General features: G+C 37.7%; 1 protein-coding gene across 9 annotated transcripts in view; it reads right to left on the bottom strand.

Moving 5' to 3' along the window:
• BICRAL (BICRA like chromatin remodeling complex associated protein) overlaps positions 1–18,285 on the bottom strand; it is a 93,764-nt gene that overhangs the window by 52,732 nt on the left and 22,747 nt on the right. For all 9 annotated transcript variants that reach the window (XR_008465552.1, XR_008465556.1, XR_008465554.1 and 6 more), the window contains exons 2-10: positions 15,359–15,407; positions 12,515–12,563; positions 12,363–12,431; positions 6,469–8,169; positions 4,576–4,675; positions 3,308–3,405; positions 1,417–1,478; positions 1,145–1,290; positions 889–983 (exon numbers count right to left, since the gene is read on the bottom strand). Coding sequence is in view for 4 of the 9 variants with exons in the window: in XM_054195991.1 (XP_054051966.1) it covers positions 889–983; positions 1,145–1,290; positions 1,417–1,478; positions 3,308–3,405; positions 4,576–4,675; positions 6,469–8,169; positions 12,363–12,431; positions 12,515–12,563; positions 15,359–15,407 (2,369 nt within the window). In the remaining 5 variants the exon portion in view is untranslated. The remainder of the gene's footprint in view (positions 1–888; positions 984–1,144; positions 1,291–1,416; positions 1,479–3,307; positions 3,406–4,575; positions 4,676–6,468; positions 8,170–12,362; positions 12,432–12,514; positions 12,564–15,358; positions 15,408–18,285) is intronic.

The raw sequence follows: 18,285 nt of genomic DNA, 5'->3' as shown, positions 1-18,285 counted from the left end.
TATGAAATGCTAAAAGAACAGATTTTAATCTCCATCCCCCCTCTGCACCTGCAATTACTTGCAAATATTTGATGGTTAGTATCTTTTTTAATGGGACTGCTAGATTCCAAAACCATAATAATTCTAACATTTTCATTACATATTCCTGTCTCTAAAGCAGAGTGATTTAAATGTCTACTATACTCAAATTCAAAACTTTTCCAGGCTTGAAAACTCTCATTTCTGAAGCCACAATGACATTTCCTGATCCTTGTAAAATACATGCTTAAAGTAACTTTGTCAGTTTTCTGTTTACATCACGCCTGGGATTGTGAAAGCACTTAAACCAGAAGCATTTCTGACGAAAATGTGAGGCTCCACCTAGCTTCTAAGAAGTAATGATTCCCTAAGTGGTAATATGACTTAGTTCCAATTATAATAGGGCTGGAGGCCTCTGAATGGAGCTCTTCAACATTCTTTCGGGCTCTATCAGCCACAAAAATATACAGAAATCACCTGCCTGACTACCACAGTCTGTTCTGAGCAAGAGGAAAGTGCAAGTAGAGCTCGAAAGTTCATGTGTCTTAAATGTCTACGAACTCTTATGTATAGAGGCAGTATGTAGGTGGTATGTGAAATACAAATTCAATCCATTTCACTGATTTTAAGATGTGTGCATACACTTAAAAATGCAGGGTGGCCACTGAGACTGATTGTGCAATAACTGGAGATATATATATATATATATGTCTCTCTAAAACCTTCATACATATATTTATCAGCTTCATAAGGCAATAAATAGTATCAACAAAATTAATTGTAATGCTAGCTCTCACCTTCTTGTAGGTGTATTTTTTTTTAACAAACCCAATCACACCCTATATAATTTACCTGGTTTATACACCTTACCATTGCATCTTCTATAAGCAAACATCTGTATTTGTTCAGCATAGCCTGTGTCCTCTTCAGAAGCTGTGTAGCTACAGATTCAAATTCACTGTCCACTGGAAAGATAAGAGTATACTTTCAAATACTGTTCTTTTACTAACCCAGAAGGTTCAGTAACTTACACAAATTTTAAAATCTTATTGCTCTAACTTACATAAAGAATTCTCTCAATACAATGACTACAAACTTTATTGCCAATCGTTAAAAAGAAAATTACCTTTTCTTAAGTCTTCCTCTGTTGGCAGTGATCCCTGGCACACATGGTACGAAAGGAGTCTCTGAACTGCATCATTAAATGATCTGAACCGACTTTTATCTGGTGTCACAGCATGCATTTGATCCTTCTGTAATTGCTGCAGAATACTACAAGGAAAATTAATGATATATAATTAACACATACCCTAACAGAAGTTTATGCATTGACAAAAACTAAAAAGAAATGAAGGTTAGGGGAAATATCTGCAACAAAATTACAGAAGAATGACTTACAAAGCTCCTTTAGTTAACTGTTTAGCAGCAGGTCTTTTCTGTCCAACTAAATGACCATCCACCTAAGTTCAAAATAAAAGACAAATTACAATATATCCCCTCCTTTCAAAGCCTAAGTTTCAGCATTTATTTCTGCCTATTAAGTATATCACCAATACTAAGTGTAACCACCACGTAAGCAAAAACACTTTCAATTATCTCCTGTTTTCACAGGGCACTGTATCAATGAAATAGGGAAGTTACTTCTCTTACATAAGCCAAAGGTCTGAAATGCTGTTTGTAGGCCAACTACACTGTAGTGCGCATCTATGCTTCACTAGGAAAAAGGCTGGTTATCAAATTTAGCAGGTGAAGAGAAGAAAAGGTACCACTAAAAACTTTTCCAAAGAAATCTGCTCTCAAGAACTGTCTCTGCATTTCTCAGCCGCTGTCATCTTGCCTGCTTTTGATGGATTACAGTATCTGTCAGGAAAGCAGACTACGGTTGTGTACTTAAATTCTCAAAGGCCATGGCGGCTGGGTGAGGGGTGAAAGCGATTCTAGGAATTCTGTTTCAGGGTCAATGCTACAGATATACCCATCTAGATCTACGTCATCTTCTCCCTTCCTTAGACATTTATGAAGCCAAGGTTTTTCAAGGAAATACTGTCCTAGATGTGACGCGGTAAAGGCTCATGTTCCTACTGAATGAGAGGCATTAATGCAATCTAAACATTCTCCCAAAGAAGCAATTCTGGATCAAACAGTCTTTGTTTAATATGAAGTTGTTGGGGTTTTTTAGTCAACTAGCCTTTCTAATGAAATTGGCCACAGAGCAAAAGTTACTTACGATTTTTAAAGAGACTGCATGAAAGCACTTTTGAACTACGACATGGTTAGAAGGAACAAAAAAGCATGTGGTACAGAGCATCCTTCTTAGCAAAGCAGGAGCAGCATGAAGCAGGCACACTGTAATGGTACTTGCTGGCCAAAAATCCTCTAACTTCAGAGCATAAAAAGGATTCACCACCACAGGAGAAAGAACACCTGACCAACAATTACAAAACCAGGCTGAACTTACGGGTGATCACTACTGGAGCATCTTCTGCTCTACATGTACATTGGTAAGGCAGGGTAAAACATTCATGTCATACTACGTCAACAAATACATTTACAGCAAGGAACCAAAATTCTAAATCAATCCTCCCTTGTTTTCTTCCATGACTGTGTAAGTTTAGTTCCATCTACAAGGAAGTCCACATTTTCAAGACTACTTCAAACCCTCGCCTTTTTGCCCTCAGCTACTCAGTCCATGAGTCCAACAACTGTCTCCTCCCTCCAGAAGTTCTTGTATTCCCTCTCCAAAAAAGTTGGTCTCCATTCCAGCCCCAAACCCTGGCCATGGTGTTAAATTATTGTACAGAGTTGCCATAATACAGGAGAACTTTTGGTGATTAAAAAAAGCAAAGAAAAAGAAAAGATACTGGGGAAAGAAGACAATGCAGTAAAGAATAAAACAGATAAAGACCAGATGGATTTTTTCTGCTACTTTTCACAAACCATCCCCTCCCAATCAGCTAGAGAATAGCTAACTTTGTAAGAACTAATGATAAGAGTAGATTTAACTTATGTCCAACTCAACGAAGAATTGCTATGTCATATGAAGTTATCTTCAGGGAACAGTACAGTCAGACTCCACTTACTGAATTAAATCTCAAAACAGCTTTCAGAATATCAACTTGCAAAATACTCAACGTTTATAATGTCAAGGTAGAATCTGACAAGCTTGAGTGACTTCATATACACTAAAAAAACCTGCAAGGACTCCTACATCATCAATATGGAGTTAAAACATTCCTAACTACTAAAATTATAAGGGAAAAGGAAACATATAAATAGAAGTATTCTTTACCTGTATACTCTGTTGAACTGATGATGACACTATTACTTTTTCTTGTGGCTGTGCGGTTCCTAGAGACTGCTGTATGATTTTTCCTCCAGAGTCCTGTCCTATAAAACATACGTTAAAAAGACTCTGTCACCCTAAGCAAGAACAGAGTAATTTCTTGTACCTCTACTGATCATTTTTCTTGAGTTTTTAGCTTTTAGGAGAAAGAGACACAACTCATATGATTAAAAGCATTAGTGAAACAACCCCATGGAGAAACTGGTACCGTAAGTAAAGTGTCCCAATAATCTACTGAAAATCACACAGTACATTTTATCAAGCTTTCCGATACTAACACTCCCTTCAAGCACACGAACCTAATTTTTCTAGAGCTCCTAAAAGTATTTACACAGCAGGCATCATAGGGTTTTTTTCATAGGTTTTTTAGATGGGCAGACTGCCTTCAGTTGCCTTGCTCAGGAATTCAAACAGCATTTTAGCAGCTGTGCTACAATGCAACAAACACAAGTGAGAATTTTTTTTCCCCCAAAAAGCCCATACTGTGTTAATTGTAGAGAACTGCCTGGACAACTTGCACGTAACAGTACACAAGGCAAAAAAAAAAAAAGTAGGCAGATTATGGGACCTTATTCAAAAGGTTTACTTATGTACAAACAGAACATGCAGGTTACTGCATTTTCCTGTTTTTGAATATATTGGTTTTGTTCTTTTAGTAGCATGGTGCTGCTTGAAAAGGCCAGTATTTTGCCATGAACAATGCATTAACTATTGTAACCAAAACTGACACATTCAAAAAATAAATCGAGTGATGACAGCCTGCACGTAACCTTGTAATCGCTATTTTTCTTTCCTCTGCATCTGAAGCAGCCATCACAAGAGAGGGTCTAGAAGTTTCATAGAATTTTTAGCAGATGTCCGTATTTTGAAAATTACTTATTTCTACTTTCCTAAGCTGAAAAAAACGCAATAAAAATGAAAACATGTAAAAAATGTACAATTTTGGATTTTATAGAGGGGAGAAATAATTGGTTATTGTGGAGATTCCACTTTTCACTCTACTCACTTTACAAAATGAAGTGCCATAGATTGGAAAAATAAAAGCACACATTAAACACTGAAAAATTTAGTTTGCATTCTTCTAAAAATTAAATTGTGATAAACTTTAGAACCTATCAGTGTAAGCCGTCAATGCAAGTCTGACACATCGAAGAAGAACCAATTTCTGTTGCTGGAGAAAATTAAGAAGTTATTTTAAAAAGACCTTAGTTGACCTGATAGTGTGTTGCTCAGAAGACTCGTTAGCTGAGGCTGCCTCAAATTATCCTGTGTCTTCGATGCAGAAACTGGTGATGTCTGGCTCATAGCTTTTTTCTGTGCCACGTACATTTAAAAAAAATAAAAAAACAGTCAAATATTTACTGAAAGCTTTAATAAACAGAGGAGAAAAGCAAAAAAGGCAACTAAAACTCAGCTCTACGCAACCTTTTTCAACCTCAAACTCCTAAGTGGTGAAATTTCAGACATCCCAATTCCTCCTAAGTTCAAGAATTTTATAAAGTAAATCAGAGAGGAAGAGAAATTACACTAACAGTACAAATATACACCAGTTACATTCTAGAAGACCCATGATTTACCACTACAAGTGGCCCTCAGAAAGCTCAGCTTTTAAGAGTCTCAAAACTGCAAGATGACTAAATAAGGTGTCTCCACAACAAAAAAATACACAGTGGAACAAACTGTCCAGTGTTTAGTGACTAAATGATACATGGTTTACAATACAGTACAATATTTAAAATGCAAGTACAAACAAACTAAGAAGATTCTGGTAAACAGTACAATTTGTTCTCTGTAGTTCCCACTTCCAGCTCTGAAATTTCAGCACAAAACCAAAATGATCTTTTACAGCAATAAGAAATATTACGCGTTTGTAACTGCTGAAACTCACTGACCCAGCACAAAACCTACAAATAGGAAGATACAGTCACATGAACAGAAAGACAGGCAGGCCTCAAATTACTCATCTGCAAACAAAATGTTACAACCTGTGCTAGTCATTTTGGCAAAGACCAAACATGTGGTTCTACAACATATTTGCCCTTGTTTTCTAAATACACATTATTTCCTAAGACACATTATTTCATTGCCCATTTTGGTCTTGAGTAAAAAAATCCATTAGACCTTTGGGAGAAGAGCAAGATCTAAGATAGATAACAAAAATGCATTCCAAGACGATTATCAGTATTTTATAATGACCAAGGAAAAAATGAAAAGCAAAAAAAGGACAGAAGTGGAATAATATATTGTTGCTAATTATGTGACAAGTCACTGAGTTAAATATTGGCAGAGTTTGGAAGTTCACTTATGAAAACAGACAAACTTGACTTGAATATATACCGCAGCTGCATCAACTGGACAACAAAAGACCAGTTTTCACCTTAAAAGTAAATTCAGAATTCTTTTTTTAATTCTTACTAAGTAGACTTCTTAGAGGAAATATTTTTAAAATGTTATGCTTTTACAAACTGCTTTAAAAGGTATTTCCTTTTAAAGATTCTAAGAAACACCTCTTGCCTTGTCTTTGCTTCAAATTTGAAAACTTCTAACTGCTCTAGGCACACAAAACTACAGTGGGAAAAACCAGAAAGGTTAAGGTTTAACAGATTGATTTTGCATGGTAAATAACAAAGAGAAAACCAAGAAATCTTTTCATCTCTAATTTGAATAGGTCAAACTTTGAAAACACATGCATAGTATTTAGTGAGGTCAGAAGACTTGCAAGTGCTAAGAATGTACCCAAGCCTTTATATCTAGCTCTATGGTAAGATTTTCAGGCGAGCCTGTAGCTGTGTAATCTTACAATGCCCATTCCTTTAAGCAGCAGTGGAATTGGATCACTGCTAAACAGTTCTGAAAATATTACTACAAATCACCAACAAAATCTTCCGAATTAATGAAAGTGACAGACTCATTCACTCGGTGATAGACTAAAGTGAAATGAGCTATCCAGGTTACAGTAATTTTCAGCAGTTCCAGAGTATTTAGAACAATACAAATTAGCAAAATTAATGTTTTCTGTATTAACACCAACCTTAATACTTTGTTAACCAGATTTTAGCACAGCTTAGAAGCACTTCTTTGGTTATATTCTCAAGCAACTTTCGTACCTGACCAAAGGCAAACTGTTGTTGTGTTACTCCAATTGACGTGTGACTAAAGGTGCTGACAGATTTGGAAGAGGATGCTGGAAGACGATGCGATGCACTGACAGAAGCTTGAGTTCTGTTCTGTGTGAGCTGATCTCCAGTGAAGTTTCCTCCAGATGCAACAGACTGAACTGATGGTCCCAAGCTAGGATGTACTGAACCAGAAGAACTTGCAACAGCAAATCGATTAGAAGCTGACATATTTGAGACTGTAGACTGCCCAGGTGACAACGTAGTAAAACTCGATCTACCTTGAGAAACATTCGCTTGACTGGGTGACAAATGCAACACTGTTGGTGACGCCTGTTGCAGTGGCACCTGTCCACCAACAATCTGTGAAGTTCCATGATTTACTATAACTTGGTTTCCAGGAGCTGTGAATGTCTGGCCAGAAACAAGCTGAACAGCTGTGTTCTGATTATTCAGCATCTGTCCTGAATACGACTGGTTGGCTCTTAGCATGTTTGTAGAGTTCCTGTTGAGCATTACGTGCTCAGCAGACACTTGGCTAGGAACCAGCTGGGAAGGCTGAGTCTGAAGAAGTTGTCCATTTATGGCCTGGACATGATGAACTGAATTAGAATTAACAGACAAACTTGTAGGTATGAGAAACTGGTTTTGAGGTGCATGAGGCTGTCCCATAGGAGAATGGATAACAATACTACCTCCAGCATTGCTAACTGTCTGAGGTGTAACTGATTTTCTTGTATTTTGTTGATTAACAATATTAACAGACATATGAGGACCAACTACTGAACTCTGAGGTGAGTTGGCAGAGGCAAACGGAATCCCTTGCTGTACATGATGTTGCTGTATTCCCAAGTTATTCACATTGTAACCGGTCTGCTGACCCATCTGGATAGGCTTTGGTTGGATATTAATGGGAACTTTGTTAGAGTTTGGTGCCAAACCCCTTTGAATGATGATATTATGGACAGGCAATGACGTCTGAAAATTTGTGCTGTTAAATGGAACGGTTACAGGTTGTGCTACTGGACTTGAATTTGAGTTACCAAACAGTGAGTTACCATTTGGAGTTTGTCTATGAACCAAGAGGCCACTACTCATGTTTGCAGGTGTTTGTTGACCATTGCCTTTCAGGATAATCTGAGATCCATCAAGGTTATTAATGGTCATCATGGAAGGTTGATTACTAAATGAACCAATTAGCTGTATCTGCCCAGAACCACTAATCTGGCTGCTATTAGACAAATGCTGGCTGGGAACACTAATTCCGACATGTTGCATAAAGCCATGTTGCACACCGACTGTATTGCTTGCAAAAGATGCTCCAACAGGTTGCTGTACCACTTGAGTAACTCCTATAGGTTGCAACGTCTGACCTGAGTAATTAGAAACATTAGAAGCCTGAGTAAAGGATGCTGATGAAGAAGGATGAAGCTGAGCTTGTGCAAACTGTTGGCTAGAACCTACACTGGCATCCAAATATGCCTCTTCTGCCAAAGTCTGTTCAGTAATATTGGCCTCCTGCAAGGACTTCTGAAGAATATCAAAAGGCTGATCCTCAGTAAGATCAGGTAAAGGAGAAGATACAAGTTCATCTTCAAGAAACTGAAGGCTACTGGACAGCTGCAGTCCATCACTAGGCCCCTCTCCAAGCTGACCGCTCACACCTTTCACAGACGACTTAGGATCAGTGTTCTGAAATGCAAAACAAGAAATAAATAATTTTCAGAAATTCCAAGCTCTACCTTGTTTCCTCATTAAGCTTTTTCTCCCTGCAAGCAAACTTTCTTTGCAAAACTATATTCTTTGCCTAGTAGGCATATAAGGTGATGTTCATCCCATACAGTGGGCCAGCATAAACACGTGCGTCACCTAGATCCCACTCATGCCCTTGTATCAAACTGCTGGAGAGACTACTCTCACTTCTCAAATCTCCCAATTCCACGGCACTCAGCTCTGCAGCTGCACGGTTTCAAGAGGATGTGACATGCTCTAAAAGTACCATTTTCCCTTCTTCAAGCTGAGCACTGTATGGATAAAAGGATAAAAGAAAGGAGGAGTGAAAAGACCTCCACTGTAACTCAATCTGGGGCAAGGTTTCAGTAGCAACAGTAGTAGCAGGGAAAAGGCAGGAGAAAGCTGCTCTTTCACTGACCTCCTCTCTCAAATAAAATCCATCTCCAAAATTGTACCAATATTTCTTTAGTCATACAGCGCAAACTAGTGACCATTTTATAACATTAAGGAATTACATTGATACTTTGTTTAAAAAAAATTTTAGAAACAAAGCACTGACAAAACCAATGCTACAGACTCTGTGGTTTATGCTAGTAAAAAGATTATGGAGAACTAGAAACATTGAAACTACAGCAAATATTAAGTGGCACCCTGAATGGAAAAATCCTTTTAATCTACATCCATAAATACTGTGATAAGGAAAAGCAGAACCTACTTCACTCTGGCCTACTGTCAGTAACATTTTCCTACAACAAAACTATGTCCAGAAACTACATAACAATAGTATCAGGTTTCTACAGGTGGAACGACAAATTTAAACACATAATAATAACTTGTAACAGTTTTAAGTTCGACAGAATACAGCTTTCTAAATTGCAAAATTGTATCTCAACTATTCAAAGACGACATGCAGTTTCTTTTTAGGTCAGGATGTGGGCGTGAAATTATCAGTCACCTTCAAACTCTGAGCCTTCACTCCTTGAAAGTCAGAGACGCTCGTTTTCACCTCATATAAACAGTGTGAATATGCTGCAAGACATAATTATCACATGCAAGAATGTTCCGACCCTAACTTCAGTTCCACAAGCGTATTTATTCAGAATTTTAGCCCAATCTGTTTCTGAATCGGCCTGTGTAGTTTATGAAACTTCCATCATGTTTTAAAATATTATGAGGTTGTTCTCAGTAAAATATTTTCAAAATACAATGATAAGATTACAATAAAAACTTTACATTTAATGTTAACAGAGGGAATTAAACTAGTATTTAAATGTCTTTATGTCTGCACCTCATGAACACCTACAACTACAAATCGCGTTCTCAACTGTACCTAGCTACCACCAGGCAGAGCAAAAAGGAGTCACTAACTAGGCTGTTATTAGGACTCGTAACTGTCAGGTTTTTGTGCAGAATTCCCTATTGCACCTGTAACTTGTGTCCAGTGACAATGACCAATCGGAAATTTTTCATGGCTGTGTAACTTGGAGGGCTCCAGTTAATGCTATTTCAGTTAGTATTAACAATATAACTACTAGTAATAGCAATTGTAATAATAAATAATAATATTACATGCAATCATGATTAATAACTTGAAACTCTCCCGCTGGAAAGAAGAATCCTAAGTTTCATTCCCTGCTCCCAGGACTGTTTAACATCCAAAAACAATTTTATGTGCATAAGCTGGAACTAGGGACCTTCCAAGTTAACATCTGAATCACTGCTGCCCAGATTCAGAACAGCCACGCAGAACACCATACTAACTCCAACAAGAAATTAGTGCCTCTGCAACTTCATGAATCTGCTTACCAATAACAGTCTTATTCTCGCTGACCCCATGAATACTCTGCTCTCATTCTACTCTACTCTAATGGGAAGGTGGAAGCAGTCACCAAGTACAAGCCACGTAATAGGGCAATGGCTAAGGAACTCTCTCATGAGGGTTATAACAGAGACTGACGACCGTTCCAAGGAAACCAACCTGAAATCAGTTGAGGTGATATGCAATCACTCAACTCAGAGGAGAAGGGGGAAAGGGAGGGAGAGGGAAGAGTGGACACTGCTTTCTCATCCTTCAGTCAGCAGGAAATTTCATCTTGTTTGTGTCAGGTGTTGGCTGAGCATGCTTACCAGCTGAGGCACTGAACCCTTGCCACTGAATTTGTAAACTCTGCCACTGAAAGGCATGAGACGGGCATCAAGACAGTCAATCCTACTTCATGGTAGCAATTCTGAATACATACAAAGACAGAACTTTCAGTATCTGCAAAAATTTTAATGACAACAACCTCAGAAGCCTTTAACTTTTCACATATCTTATGTTATAAGCAGGAATTGTGGAACCATCTATTTATAGTTTAGATACCACTTGTTCCTTCACAATGCACTATAAGAAGCTGTCTTTGCAATCAAATCATGCTTCACTTAGGTCAGCACAGGCCTCTCACGTGTTGGAGGGAGGGAGGGGAAGACTGCATTGGTATTCATTATGAAGACACAAAAGGATGAGAATAGAGCACAAGAGGAACAAGTCCTGGAGAATAAAAACACAGTAAGCCATCCTAGGAATACACACTAGAAATCCCTGTTCTTCTGATCACCTGCCTTCTAGATTACCCACCCCCGCCCCCCCCCCCAGTTTCATATACCAGAAAGCTCTCTTGGCTTTCACCAAATATTTTTGTTTCTCCCAACCGCTACTCTCTATGCAACAATCCCACCTTGCCCAGAATCTCCCACTCCCTCTCAAGATTAGTCCAAATCTCTCTTTGTGAAAATACACCAGCAATACACCCCTGACTCCTGCCCACCTACTCATGCTTATCAGAAAAATCTCTACAAAGAACAATTAGGAAGTCTATGACAAATGCATGTCATATGCCATCCTTTTCGCCCCCATAACCTCATTTTTCTCAGGATGAGTCCGCAAACGCACCTCTGCCATGTTGCATACAGGAAGCTGCTGTCCGGTGATAGCTAGCCTGGTACCATCGAAACCACTGTTCCCAATTAGCTGAAAATTGGGCACACCTTATTACTATTGGTACCCCACTCCCCCACCATTAGCTCAACCAGTTTATCTGGAAAAAGAACTCAACTCAATGGATTTTTCTTCTATCTATCAACAATGATACTGAAAGAGGAAGGATAGGGCAAACACTTCACATCACGCTACTGTGGCTACAGAAACGTCACTAGTTCTCTACACACAGATAAACAGTTTTCAGGATTTATTTATGCTAATTATTTAAGGTCCCTAAAAACCTACAAGCATATCCATATACCCCTTAGGAACACAGGACAAACAGACAGAGTCAAGAGAACAGTACAACAGAAAGAGGAATTACCAAGGAAACCCCACCCTATGTATTCAAATAACTGAATTGTGGGATGAAGAATTCATTTTTTTAAAAAAACACACCAATGAAATCAAAGAATCATGGATCAGAAGGGATGTCTGGAAGTCATCTAGCCCAACCTTCTGCTCAAAGCAGGACTATTGCCAGCACTACAGCAGATCAGCCTTGGCTGTATCTCCAAGGATGGGGATTCCACAGCCTCATTGGGTAAAACTTGGTCCAGGGCTGCAATACACTCCTGGTCAAGAAAGAATACTGAAGACTACTTGCAACACCTAATGAATTTAAAGTGACTTCCCTACAGGAAGGAAAGATCCCAAACTAGCTATTCAGTCGATAGAACAAAAAATCCACCATTCGTTAATTTGAAAAAATTGCTAGCTCAGAATCTACTTAGAAATAATTAAAAAAAATCTACCCTAACACACAGAGGAAATGTATGAATGACTAACTTTTAAGGTCTACATTTGAGCAGTAAATCTACAATCACTAAAATTACAAGTCCAGTTTACTGAAGAGAGTCACACCGGCGAGTATTTTCACTGCGCAGCAAGCTGTTTAATATATTTACAAAACATGGCCAAACAGTGCAGTATCTTCGGATTAATTCCCCACTGAAAACCCAATGAAATACTTCTATTAACAGCATGAGGTGGTTCTATGTTAGCATTCAGAATTTTCATGCGGAAAAGGTCAAAACCCACATGTACGTAGTTCAGTTTTATAAAAGCCAACTAGAGCCATAACAGAAGCATGCAATTCAATACAAATATAATTTATCACCTGACCACTTACATTGGAGTTGGCGAAAATTGAATTTGAGTTGGCTACAGAATATTCTGCATTAGTCAAGTCTTCATTGCTCTGGTAAAGGACAAAAAATCACGTTTAGAAATAATACATTAAATGAAGCTTATGTGTGTCTAATACACAGGAATTCTACTTACAGATTTACTACTAGGTCCATGTAGAAAATAATTCAGCGCCTGTGGGTCCCTTAAGGGTAGGGAAAAAAAAAAGAAAAGAAAAGGTTACCACTTCTAGGAAGCTCTTTCTACTAACGATGCTAATTTAACTAAGCCAGATACTGTATTCATATAAATCAGGTTTATAGTAAAAAACACATTTATTTCACTGACTCCAATGCAAAGCTGAAAGTTTATACCATCTGAGGATCTGTGTTCCTGTATCAGTACAGTTTTCAGATGTTAATCGTATTTGCTGTCATTGTACCAACACATTTCAAGCAATAAATTATGTTCATTACAAAATTTTAATTGCATTCTACTTTACTTCCTTTTATGAGGGTATTGCTCATATTCTCTTACAACACACAGTATTTTATGACAGCACACAACCTAAGGAAAATACTACCACCAAATAACACAAGAACTAAAACAAGTAGATGAATTATAATGCCTGTTTAGCTAATATCTAAGTCAAGAGGGTATTTACAAACCTGAATCTTTAACATGTTTTCTGCCACCCTTAATTTAAGTTAAAAAAACACCCTATGCTTCCCAGAGTAACAGTCCCTTCACTCGGGAGAAAAAAGTGGTGCCTTTTCCAAGTGAAACCAACCACAGAAATAACTCATTAAATATTATGAAATACAATTTTAGTGTATTTCATTAACTTAGCACTACCACTGAATAAAGCTCAAGACTAAAAATGTGGTTTGACAGAACGAGTGTTGGAAATTCAAACAAATCAAAAATATATTAATGTAACTGCACATATAGACCAGGTAAAAAACATTAGAAGGTTATGTTAAATGGGATTATTTTAATACAACAATTATACAGCATTTCCCAACACATCCACTAGCATGAAGAGTAAAATGACACGGAGGTTTCTGACTTTAAAACATCTTTATTGATTAACAAGTAATAATAGAACATTCTTGAGAAGCAGGAGATTCTCATGTAAAAAATATTAATTTGAAAGAAACACCTCTCCTCTCTTGATCTTCCTAGAAAATAAAGAGGGAACAAGTTAAAGATCTTTCAGTTTACAACTACTCTTCTAAAAGCACAAATACACCTCTATTCCTCTTTTTTTCACTGAAAAAAAAACTGCATTCACCTGTTTACAAACAGTACCTGACAGGCACTTTACAGTACAATTACAGTTACAACATAGTAGTTACACATATTTTCAAATGAAAATGTCGTTTTCATAGTAGATTACACTAAATTTCAAGTTAAGGAGAGCAGAGCTCATGATCTCATACAGAGCTCTCTCCTGTTTATGAGTTTTACTGATAAATAACCAGGCCATTTAATACTAATTACGCTCACCAGCTTTAAATCATGAAAAACAAAATTAAAAATGAAGAACACTTCATCACCTTAAATATTGTCTTTAGTAGGGAAGGAATTTTAGAAAGCACTTACCGAAATCAAAGATCAGATGGAAAAAAATGCTGTCTTCCATTCTTCTAGATGCTTAAGAAAGTAACTGCTGCCAGCAGCAGGAAGAACATTGTAATTTTTCACACAAACACTCATCTGTAAGGAGACCACTTAATTTTCTGGACCACCTGTGAGCCTGTACCAGGATCCTCATGATTCATGCTCATGACAGAGCACTTAATTGTCCCATGCAGTCAATTATCACCTTTATGTTCCAAGCAGGATGTGTTTTCATATGGCTACCATCAGTTAGTTATCTTGCACAGTATACTTCACAGAATATAACTGTCAGCCATTACTGGCAATGCTTTTGCTATAGCATCCACAGTCACCCCCAAATTACAGTAGCCACTGTGGTGATATTTCCGGTTTTCAGAAGTTAAAGTTCTCACTGGTTTCGCTGGAAGCTTCGAGTGCATGAGAAAGGTAAAAGCCCTATTTATTTACTACATTTAAGACAGTAAAAAATTCTTGTATGAAACAGAGACAATCTTTTAGTAGCTGCCACGAGACCGATGTCATACTAATTTTGTGCAGAGTTTGAACAAAGTATCATATATGAAATACTCAATTTTCTTCTTATGTTTTAAATGCACTATACCATGTTATCTGTTCTTGAATACTGACATGAATGTTAGCTAAAGAAAGGTAACTTGTTACATATACAATCTACAAAAATCTTGCCCATGCTTCAGATATCCTAATTATTTTTTGAGATTCCCATATGGAATTATAAACCTCCAGATAAATCCATTATGGAAATGATGGGAGAGGGGGAGGGGGAGGACCAGTTAAAATCCCCAATTTTCTTAAAATCAAGTATCTTTGTGCAAAATGATGATAAATTCGTTTGTTGTGAATACTTAACAGTACTGGGTAGTAACTCAATTTTTCTAACGTCTTTACATAAATCCATGTTAATAGTAGAAATCAAGTATTTACAATTAAGAACACCTTTACTTTTCCCTTTAAAATACAAGCATAGCGTTAACAAAGTATCTAGTTCCACTACTCAAAAAATTTAGATCTTTACTTTTTTAATCAAAAAAATGAAGTTAGTAACAACATCCCTAGTAACGTCCTTCAACACTGACCTGACATTACCACTAGCTGAGAAGAGAACCCAACCTCCATGCACACTCATTCCTTAGCCTCTCTTGAGGAGAAGGCCAGGAAGTGGACTGTCAGCTGGCACACACTGGGACTGACGGCTTTGCGATACACTCATCTCCACATGGAGGAAGCGAAGCAAAGCTACTCATTTCATTTGCAAGTCACCTAGTCTTGAGACAATACTGAGATAGAATCACCTTCTGTAAGATGATTTTGCACAATTTTTCCCAACTTTTATGAAAGAATTGCTTAAGGAAAACTTACCCAATAAGATCAAGGAGACAGGATTCATCGTCGTCATCATCCATGACAACTAGAACAAAAAGGGAGAGGATGGATATTTGATATGTACCAGACAACAGATTGCTTTCAACAATAAAATGAATTTAGACTATCTCAAAATTTTTTATTAACCAATTTATGAAGTTGACAGATGTCCACTATTGACAAAGTTCTTAAATAAACCTGCACCTTCTACAGCGGTCCACTGATTTATCTCAAAATCAAATTCAGTCACGTATAACAATATACAAAATCCCATCTAATGTTTTACCATCTAGGAGTTTTTTTTAGAATTTTAAATTGGAGAGAGACCAATGATTAACCAAACTGATTAAAAACAACTTCTATAATTAAAAAAAAAAAAGTCATAAGTAAATCAACACTGCAGGCTATCTCAAGACTTCAATTAAAATGATACTATAGGAATTTACTCCCAGCTAATGCCAGTGAGGGAATAACCAAACACTATAGAACCTACAAAGACTGTTACAAATTAGTGGCTATAATACTGACCAGCCAAAAAGGTAAACAAATTTAGGCTAGTATCATGGCAGTGCTGTTATAGGCTAGAACCAAAACTATAGCCAAGACATTACAAAGCAGTAAAAAGAACACTATTTTCTAGCATACTTTTCTTAGCTATCGCTAGTGGCAACGGCCACTTCCAGTTTCTCCTGAACAATACTCAGAAGAGTACTTAAAAGAACTTGTGATTAATAGTACAAAGTTCTGACAATCCTTTTAACAACAGGTGAGGAATTAATTTGCATTAGCCAAACTGAATTTTTTAGCCTCACATCATCACGACCACCAACTCTCTTAAACGCTGCCTACTCAGTCAGGTGCTGCCTGGACCAAACATGTTCCATCGCTTTTTCCTCTAATCGCTGTTCCTCTGAAGCTTATGTTTCCATATCCTGGTTCTCCTGTTCACCATAACTCTCAAAATGTGATCTGAGACTATACCTTCTCCCTTTCCCCTGTCCATAACTCTCAGGACCATTTTATCCTCCCTTATTATCTCTGTAATAATAAAATCATAGAAGGGTTTGGGTTGGAAGGGACCTTAAAGATCATCTAGTTCTGACCCCCTGCCCTGGGCAGGGACACCTCCCACTAGACCAGGCTGCTCAAAGCCCCATCCAGCCTCGCCTTGAACACTTCCAGGGATGGGGCATCCACAACTTCCCTGGGAAGCCGGTGCTAATCCACCAGTTGAATTATCAACTGATACCAGCATTTCCTAAGCCTCTTGGTACCCTGGCTTCCATTCAGTTATCCAATCTCTTCTTCACAATATCTTCTAATTACATCAAATCAATCACTGCGCATCACATCCCTGTTTTTTTCTCAACTTCCCTTAAAAAGTCTGTTATCAAACTTATCACTCAAATTTATTAATATACTTTTGGCTTAATTCATTTTGCTCTCTCTTTTACTTCTTGCCAAACAAACTTACTGTACCTGACCAGATCCACATCAAATCATTCCTCAGGCTCTCCCTCATACAGATCTCCATAATGATCAAGACAACGAAGGGACTGGAGTATCTGTTATACAAGAGGCTGAGAGCACTAGGATGGTTCCACTTGGGTCTATGGGGGCATATCCCCGTGTATAAGTAGCCGGTGGGAAGGTGTAAAGAAAACTGAGCCAAACTCTTCTCAGTGTTATCCAGTAAATGAACAAGAGGCAAGGGGCACAAATCAAAACAAACAAGCAAACAAACTTATTTAAACACAAGAAAAAAACTTTTTTCTTTTTTTTTTTTTTTAACTCTCAGGGTAATCAAATACCAGAACAGGTTTTCCAGCAAGGTTATGAAGTCTCCATCCTTGGAGACACACAGAAACAAGCTGAACCACAGCCCTGAGCAGCCTGCTCTGGCTGAGCCTGCTGTGAGCAGAACATTGGAGGAGGTAATCTCCAGACCTCCCCTTCCCACCTCAGCTGTCCTGTGATTCTGTGACCTCTTTCCTGACATTCTTCTATACTCCACTGGTTCTGAAACTGGTTTGTATTTTAGACTAGCAGACGGTTCCCTGTTCTCTATACTGCATAGCCTCATTCAGGTTTTCTCTTCAATCTCCTGTGCTTCAGCTTACAGACAGATTGAAGCAGAACCAGAAGATACATCACTATAAGGATCCCTCAGTATCACCTGTCTTGGAGAACAGGAAAACAAAGCCTTGCTACAGAAAACTACCTCAGATGTTGACAAAATCAGCATTCACTGACTGATTATGCATCATTAAGAAAAATAATTTCTCCCGTGATTCAGCAGCACATCTGCTCACTGTTGCATACAGCCACCAGCATGCGCACTGATCTTGCAATTTAATGCTAAATAAGTAACAAAATGTTCTATGATGTCATGGAATTTAAATGTAAATGTGCATTAGTAAGAGCAAATTAACAAGAGATTAGTGTTGTGATTAGCATTCTGCTTTAACTGCATTGTTGGTACTACTTACAGAAAGCTTTTACTTCCTCCAACTAAACAGCATCTCCATGTCTCAACAGCAAGGTTTCAAAGACTCCTAGCTAACCAAACATAAAAATCAGCTCTACCAAAAGCCAACAGAATCTTTGTTTTCATACTGCATGCCTAGTTTTGAAAATGCCATACCATCCCATATTGCAATACTGACACTGTTATTTGAATAAAATAAAATAAAATGTCTTTGCTTTACCAATCCAAATACTGTGACTATACTACAATAAGGGTTCAACACCATGGAAAGTAACCACATAGAACTTGGTTCAATGAGCACTCCTGTAGGTATGAAAACTACTACCACAAATTAGACAAATTTGTTAAGTTCACTAAACTCTTGAAAACCTGCATGTAATGATCAAAAGGAAAATAAATTGTATGAGAACACCAAAGAGAAAATCTTAATGGTAAT

Source organism: Rissa tridactyla, chromosome 3 (assembly GCF_028500815.1).
Source record: "Rissa tridactyla isolate bRisTri1 chromosome 3, bRisTri1.patW.cur.20221130, whole genome shotgun sequence".
Taxonomy (NCBI): Eukaryota; Metazoa; Chordata; class Aves; order Charadriiformes; family Laridae; genus Rissa; species Rissa tridactyla.
This window is presented reverse-complemented; position numbering and strand designations above follow the sequence as displayed.